This window comes from Lygodium microphyllum, chromosome 15, assembly GCF_053477565.2.
Source record: "Lygodium microphyllum isolate KBCC chromosome 15, Lygodium_microphyllum_v1.1.10, whole genome shotgun sequence".
Taxonomy (NCBI): Eukaryota; Viridiplantae; Streptophyta; class Polypodiopsida; order Schizaeales; family Lygodiaceae; genus Lygodium; species Lygodium microphyllum.
The window spans coordinates 7,997,360-8,006,042 of NC_141149.1; the positions used below are offsets into that span (position 1 = coordinate 7,997,360).

The window sequence follows — 8,683 nt, forward strand, 5'->3', positions numbered from 1 at the left end:
CTTCCTCATATAAGGCATTTTCCATTGAGTTAAGTTCTCTATATGGAACATTCCTCAAGGTTGCTTTCTAGCTTCAACACTCTTTCTTGGTGTGTCTAGAGTTGTTATAGTTCTTACACTTTGACTTTCCTTTGTTTCACCATTCTTGTTCCTTCTATTCAATTTTCTTACAGATTCTGTAAATAATTCTTGAAGAAAAATCTATATTGTAAAGTGTAGACATTATGGGGTTTGCTATTGTCTCTTGGGATTTCTCTTTGATTTTATTATCTTGCTCGTACAATATATCTTCCATTGAGTTGAGTTTTCTATTTGGACCATTCCTCAATATTGCTACTACCTATTCATAATCTCTGTTAGGTTTATCCACACTATTTAGTAGTATGCAATGGCTTCATCCAAAATCTTTACCAATGGAAGAGAGCTATACCTTTATACTTTTGAATTATTGATGAGTGATGTTAGAAAATCAAAGTTATTTAGGTCCAATTTGAAAAAGTCTATCAAAAGATTAAAATTTGAATTTTTTACTTGTCAACCAAATATTTTATCAAGCTCTGTCCATGCTTTTTTTGTCCCTTTCATGCTCGAGATGTGGTGGAGTACATCATCTGAAATGCCCCATGTAATAATTTCTAATGCCTCATTATTTTTTCTCTTCCATTGTGGGTCATTAAAATCTTTTGCTCCTTCAAACAATTCATGTAAGTCCTTTTGCGTATGAGATTGTACACAATTTTCATTTTCATGTATGAAAATCCTCACGGTTAAATTTTGCCACTACTTCTATTTCTAATATTTTTGAAAATAGAGAAGCCTTATTAGTGACTCATGTGGTAGTGTGTAGCTTTGGTTCACATAGAAAGGGGAAACATTTAAAGATTATGAGAGTATACATCAATGCAACAAAACTTTCCCTTTTAGGTCAAAGAGAGAGGTGTGAATAGGATTGATTTATTAAGGTTCAATTAGCCATAGTAAGAAAATAATGAATGAAAGAGAGGGAATTGTGGATTATAGCCATCACTGAATAGCGACAAACATGTCAGGTCTTCCATATGGCATGAACTTGGCAATTCAGATTAGCACATCCTCACGTTGCAATGGAGCTCCTAGGCTTTAAGAACATATATATATATATCTCATCAACTAGACCCTTAGCTGAGCCGACCCCCTTAGCTTGATGAACAAGAAGCCCTTGAACTTCTCAGATGAAGGAAGCCATGTGGTTAGTACAAGAAGCCTCTTTAACTAGGCCCTTTGTAGTAGATGATGGACAACATAAGAAGCTGAAAAAATAAATATTGAAGAAACACTTCAATGGTTGCCCTTCCTTCTCCTCTTGATAGTAGAAGCCTTCAAAGCGAACCAGAAAATGAGCACAATGAAAAGCTATACCTCAATGGATGATGGCCTTCTTGTCTTCTCAACAATGAGCTTGGCACTCAACCTTCAATCCTTTACTTCAATGGTTTCTTGGATAGCAATCTTTCCAATGCTTGAGCTTCTCTAAGCAGATTTAACTATGTATGCTTGTTTATTTCACAAGCCTTAAAGATGAGGCTTTGATACCATGTTACAAATGGGTGAGCAAGAAGAGAATAGTGAGCTATGGGGAAAAGAAGAAAAATAAGAATGAGACCATGATAGCATGAAGGAGACTTGATTGATTTTAGTTGAGCAAGTACATTGTTTTATAGCTTTGTAGCTTGAGTACACTTTTATCTCTTTGCTTATAGAATATAGTTCCTTACATGTGCTTGTAGCACAACCTTTAGCACCATAAATTTTTAATAGTTTTCCTAATGGAACTAAACCTTTTATGCTCGAATTTTCCATACAATTTTATCCTTTTTGCTCTCGAAACTTTAGAAATTCTACAAGACTATCCTTTCCCATCATCCTCACATGTTTGCAACTTCAGTTTCCAAGTTGGGAGGGATGGCTCAACATGTTTTGCCGAGGGGCATATCTCGTGTATCTCTAAACGTGATCCTACGATCGGCCGGTCGGACGCGCTACCACGCGTGACGAGGCGCTTCCTGGATCGGGAGGGTTATGAGGCAAAAGCGACAAAATGGGGGCAGAGTCCAGACCCGCATCCCGAAGTGTGTCGGTGGCGTCACGCACCGATGGGGTCCATGTGGAATTCATATTGCAGGTGCAGGGAGACGGGCAGAAGCAGCAATAGGCTGGTAGCAGACAGTGGATGAGAGAGAGGGAGCTCGGCGCTCGCAGTCGCAGCTTTCTGTGACGTTTTTGTTTGTGCAGGAGGAGGAGCTGGCAAACATCATCATCAGAGAGGGTCTTCTCTTCTGAGAAGCGGAGCCGCTTGACTCGGGGGGAGGGGCGGGGAGGCGCTTTAATGGGCCGAACGGGCGGTCGCTTCCTGCACCGCAGAAAGAAAGAGAGAGAGAGAGAGAGAGACTTTGAGAGTCCTTTTGTGAGAGAGATAGAGAGAAGGCGCGCATCCCGGTGGCGTTTCGAAGCGCTGCTGCGGTTGCACGTGAAAATGCGATCGCCCTTTCCCCACACACACATACACACACAGACTACACTACAGTGACACACGCCCCTCCCGCTCCCTCCCTACTCTCTCTCTTTTGACCACGCCTCCCGTCGTACGGCCCCCCAGCATAGTTGTTTTCACCCGCCCGTGCTTCTTACGTGAGAAGAAGGTGAAAGTACCTCCCCCCAAGGCCAGTCAGCAGTCTCCCCCTCTCCCTCTCTCTCTCTCCCTCTCTCTCTACTGTCCACACTCGAGTATTCAATGATGCACCGCAGGCGTACTAGACGTCGGGATTGTGTCTACCCACACATGACACCCCCCCTCTGTCGCTTGCACGGCTCGCCCTTTTGCATGGACATGCATGTATGCTTTTGCTGCATCGCGTGCTTACGTGGCGGGGCCACTTGCTGGTCTTAGGAGGTTGTTCCCTCCACGGCTACACACACCAGCTGCCTGCGAGCCGATGAGACACACCATGATTCCTACACAGTAAGAGTAAGATGATACGTTCGTCACCATCGCCTAATAATTACTATTAACTTCCTCCATTAGAATTATTTCCAAAAGGATGGTTTATCGGGTCTCATCAATTTCGGGATCTCTACAGGCCATAGTCCTTTTAGCCTAGTTAGTTGATAGTAGTAACTACTGGTGGGGGTGACAGTCTTATCAGCTAGCAATTAGCTGAATTTCTTCTAACCCACAATTAACGTTAGTCCTTATCGATCCTTTATTTTGTAATCTAGAAAGGGAAACTACCGTACAACGAATTCGCGGGACCACTCGTGGTCGTGATGATTACATGATGATAGGAGGTCCACCCTGGCGCCGTTGTTTCACTGAAGGTTGTTTGCAAATGCAATATTTGCGCCATGATAGGCCTACAAAGCAAAATTCGTATGCGGTGGTTGTTGCTTTTGTCGAGCAGAAGGCAAACGTGGGAAATGCACATGCCAATTATATGTGGCATGTCTTGGCGATCGACAGCAAGCACACACAAGCTACAACCCACCCAGCGGCCAGCATCTCGATTTGAGCAGCGAAGTCCGAGTGGAGTAAAAACACCCTTCAGGACCTTTTTGGGTCGGCGAGTCGATGATGCATGGATAAGAGAGGAGGAAGGGGACGCTAGCTAAGCATTTTTCGAGATTCTGCGAAGATGTTGCTTCAAGAGGCCTAGGTATTTGGGAGGCAAATATTGCACAAAGGCAGAGCTAAAAGTTGGACTTTGCTGGTTGGGTGCAAGCCTACTAGGCTTGTGCGAGTCTCTACTTTTGCTCGGTGTGAAGGAGCTGGAAGGCCAGCTGGATCCTGGTAAAGGGCCCGGGGGGGGGGGGGTGAGAGAGAGAGAGAGACGAATGCTGTGTTGTGCAGTGTTATGTGTCTGTCACTGGGCTACTGTGTTGTGTCTGGCTGGGTGGGTGTGTGCATTACATCACTCCGTCAGGACTCAGGACGCAAGAACGCACAAAGCTTTTGAAATGCCATAGGCCTACCTTTCAAAAGGCGCCGGACTATTCAGGACTCTCATCAGGAGGCGAAATCTGCCGCCGTGGACAGCAAAGGCAGGGGAGAGGAAGGCACGAGTCAGTTGCCTGAGGTCAGCATTTCCCGGACACCAGCCCCCCCCCCATCCCCCAAACCCTCTCTCTTTCCCCCCTCTCTTCTCATATATGGCCCGCGCCCAGTTCGTGACTCCCTGCCCATCCATCATCGCCGAGGGAGGGAAGTTGCCCCTCGAAATCTTTGTGAGGCGAGCCTGCTTTCCCCGCATGTTGTAGAAGAACGACCCCCGTCCCTACTCCAGGCCATCATGTTCACCCCCTCACCCCCCCACTCGTCATGTTGCCATTTCCTGTCTCTCCAGCTCCTTACAGTTGAGCTTATATTTCGGCCCTCCTCCATTCCCGCCGCTTACGTGACGCTTTCTGGTACTGCTTATGCATTCCTCTCCCATTGATGCCATGCCGCTCCTTGGAGGAAAGTATTAGCCAGTTTTAAGGACCGGCATCTAGCAGCAGCCAAGTAATTTTCCAGGTCATGCAGTCTGCCGGCGGTCCATATGGCCTGACGGACATGCAGCAGTTTATTCTCGGAAGGGGAGCTTCGCATATGTTCCCTTCCCTCCAAGCACATCAGGATCCCTCTCGTCCTCAGCTGCAGCATCAGCTGCATCCAAATCTCCATGCTCAACAGCAAGTGGAAGCTCTGCAACTCTACCATCATCAAGGTCTGCAAGGTCCACAGCAGCAGCAGCAGCATGAGCAGCAAAACCTACACCACCAGCTACAGCAGCAGCAACAACAAGCTGCATTGTTCAGCCTTCAGCAACACCAGTCGAGACCTGCTATGGAGCCTGCACTTCATCTACCGCTTACTCAGCAGATGAGTCTCGGTACAGAGTCTTCTGAAATGGTCTCCCCTCTCGCCATCAAGGCCCCTTCTGCTCCCTCACCTGCGCATTTCAAATCTATGATGTCTGCTAGGGATTCCCCAAGTCTTGGAGAAGAAGAAACAGACGTTGCAGAAGATGGAGATAAAGGAATAGGTGGTAGCCGCTGGCCAAGAGAAGAAACCCTAGCACTACTGAGGATACGGTCAGAGATGGATGTAATGTTCCGAGAGACGGGGTTGAAAGGGCCTCTGTGGGAAGAGGTCTCAAGGTAATGTCATGTATCTGATAATGGTCAAGGCCGTCCGTTAGGGTTCGGTCGTTTTTAAGACGTCGACGATCTAAAGACAGTTTCTTTCCTAATTGAGCAAGTCCTTTCTTTTTGTGTTTAAGCAGAAAGCTTGCGGAGGCCGGCTATCTAAGAAGCGCGAAGAAGTGCAAGGAGAAGTTCGAGAATGTCCACAAGTATTACAAGAAGACGAAGGATGGCAGGTCAGGGAGGCAGGAGGGCAAGACTTACCGCTTCTGCAGCGAGCTGGAGGCCATCTATGCCGCTAACAACGAGGACAGTGCAGAAGGCGAACGGACTGCGGGAGACATGGTAGTGGAGCATTTTAATGGCGGAGCTGGAGGACGAGCTGCACCCGAGGCTTCTGCGGCAGGCTTGGCGAATCCTTTCAAGGGGGCTATGGATTCGTGGACCTCGTCCGGTGAGAACTACGACGAGAATCGTCAAGCCAGCCAGGCGATGGACGAGGAAGGAAGAATAGAGGAGGAGGAGGAGGAGGAGGAGGAGGAACAGGACGGGGACGAGGAAGAGGAGAAGTTGGTGGTAGGAAGGAAGAGGAAGAGGAAGTCATGGCGGACGATGAGGGCGTTCTTCGAGAACCTGGGCAAAAAGCTGATGGAGCAACAGGACGAGCTGCACAGGAAGTTCCTGGAGGCGATAGAGAGGCGGGAGGAGGAGAGGGCGGCGAGGGAGGAGGCGCACAAGAGGCAGGAGATGGCTAGGGTAAGGCGGGAGCAGGAGCTGCGGGCGCAGGAGCAGGCGCTGGCGGCGGCGCGGGACGCAGCGCTGGTGGCGTTCCTACAGAGGGTGACCGGAGAGACCCTCCACCTGCCGGTGGTGGCAGGGGGCGGATCTGGTGGTGCGCCGCAGGCCGCCGCGACGAATACACCCTGCAGCTCCGGTGGAGACCTGATGGCGCTGGTGGCGGGCGGCGGCCCGCAGGAGGACGTGGAGGGTTCGGACGCGGCCACGCGGCGGTGGCCCAAGGTGGAGGTGCTGGCGCTGATACGGCTGCGGACGGCTCTGGAGCCGCGGTTCCAGGAGGCGGGGCCCAAAGCGCAGCTGTGGGAGGAGGTGGCGTCGTCCATGGCGTGCATGGGCTTCGCCCGCAGCGCCAAGCGCTGCAAGGAGAAGTGGGAGAACATCAACAAGTACTTCCGCAAGACCAAGGACAAGGACTGCAGCCGCAAGCGCCTCGACTCCGCCAAGACCTGCCCTTACTTCCGCCAGCTCGAGGCTCTCTACGACAAGGGCATCCTCAGCTCCCCTTCCAGCAACAACAACAACATCAACAACAATAACAACAACAACAACAGATCCAACCGTGCCGACGGCGGCGCCCACAATACTACCAGCGCCGCCTCTGATCATACCATCACCACTCATCACAACCCTAACCATAGCAGCAGCAACACCAACCACCATGCTGCTGCCAGCAGTAGCAAGGAAGAGGCTGCCAGCCAGTACCTCCCCGACCCCTCCTCCCTTGCCGCCATTCCTGCTGCCAACGTCATAAACAGCATTCACAACCAAGAAACCGCCTCACCCATCGATCACCACCGTCATAACCACAATCATCATCACTTGCCCGAGTCGAAGGTTTTCTGTGCCGGTGCTGCTGCTGCTGACAATACCACTGCCGGCCAAGCTCTCCAGCAACAGCAGCAGCTGCACACTGCTGTTGCCCCCGATGCCGCGCACGACATTGCTAATGGCGCTAGCGCCGATGAGCAGGTCCACCTCGCCATCATGAACGGCAGCAGTAACGGTAAAGGCAGCAGCAACAGCCTGCCTCAGGTGGAAGGGTTCATGCGTGAGATGCTGGAGCTGCAGCAGCAGCAGCAGCATCAGAAGCTGGTGGATGAGTACGAGAGGTTGGAGCATGAACGGGAAATGAGAGAACAGCAGCAGCAACACCACCACCACCACCATCATCATCACCATGAGATGAGGCTTGTTGCACAAGAACGCTCTTCTCAAGTACAGCAGGCTTCTGATAGCGCCCTCAGCTCCCGCGACAGCGCCACTCTTATGGCTTTAGTGCACAAGCTGGCCGGGCACCCGCCTGAGTTGATGAACATGGCCACCGCCTCCAGAAGCCAGGAGTAACATAATCCCTCAAAATTTCGATGCTGCTATTACTGACTGACATCATTACAGTGCATAGCACATGCACGAGCTTACATGGCTGACTGCCCGATATTGCAGCAAGTATAACACCATCACACAAGGCCTGCTTCCAATCTTGTGTCGCCACTTCACATTGATCGCTGGGGCTTGGCCTCAGCAGTGACAGACCTCCCCGCTGCTGCAGCTTGAGAGCCGGATGCTTGGATGGTTGTCACAGTTGGAAGCATGCACAACTTAAACCTTTGTGTGATGGAAAGCTGCAGCTCGTTTGTAATGCTTTGCAAGGATTCGGGCGCCATGAGGCACAATATCAGCACCCGCCGGTCCAGCTGTAGATTATCAAATCACACCAGGCACGGGGTGAGTGACGTTTTGCCTCCCAATTTTAAGCCGAGTTTTGAGATCATTGGACCTTAATGCTTATTTCTTTCCTTAGGCCAGCTTAGAATCTATTTTGTAACCCTTATTCCAGCTTCTAGTAATGCTGGACTTGCAGCTAGATGCAATCTTGATCTTTCCTGTCACGAGCTCGTGTATTTTACTCATAATCAAACTGACTTTTAAAAACACATTAGCGCGCATTGTTACTTTGCCTCAGAAACGTGCAGGGGCTCCTCAATAAACTGATGCCCAGATCTACCTGTTCGCTTGACATTCTTTAGCTTCTTCCGGGACTTTACATATATGCTGTTCAGACTAAAATCGATCTACTGCAGTGTGTTGCATTTAGAGATCTACTGCAGTCTTGAGTATCGCACCATTTCCCATATCATGTTTTGCATATGATCTAGCAGATCAGAATAAAGTTTAGAGAGAGCTTTTGAGATATTTGAAGCAGTTTGATTCTGTATTGTGCAATGTCATGGAATTCTTGACTTGTGCAGCTGAATTTCGGTTTATGTAAATGACGAACTGTTCGAGAAATGCACGAGTCTTTGTAGGCCTGTAAGACTCAAGTATAAGACTCTTGATCTTTGCCATTGCCACCGATAAGTTTTTAATGAGCTTGCAAAAGGTAGTTTGATTGTAGGCTCAAGCTTACAAGGCAATCAATGACCACCATTGGGAGAAAGCCTTTTGATGATGACAGAGTTGTGATGTGATGCTTTTGTTTCCACTAAGAGTCTTACAAGGGTTGGGCATTGGTAGTGGGACACATTCTTTAGATTTTGGCGATATCCCTCTGGTGACCTTGGTGGTGCCTCTGTTACTTTGTGGGCATTCCATAAGTCCAATGGGTATTGCACACCTTTAGTTAGCATTGAGAAGTCAACACGTAGATATTCATGACTTGACCTTGATAGTGATTTTGTTAGCCTTACTAATGAATATGTACATTTATGGTTGGTTGTCTTGCATTTAT

General features: G+C 49.0%; 1 protein-coding gene across 1 annotated transcript; it reads left to right on the forward strand.

Moving 5' to 3' along the window:
- The first annotated feature begins 3,830 nt into the window (after positions 1 to 3,830).
- On the forward strand, positions 3,831 to 7,889 carry LOC148024246 (uncharacterized). Its single transcript, XM_087693855.1, has 2 exons — positions 3,831 to 5,172; positions 5,298 to 7,889. Exons 1-2 carry the CDS (start codon positions 4,550 to 4,552, stop codon positions 7,297 to 7,299), a joined length of 2,625 nt encoding a protein of 874 aa, XP_087549981.1. The 5' UTR covers positions 3,831 to 4,549; the 3' UTR covers positions 7,300 to 7,889.
- Positions 7,890 to 8,683: the final 794 nt, after the last annotated feature.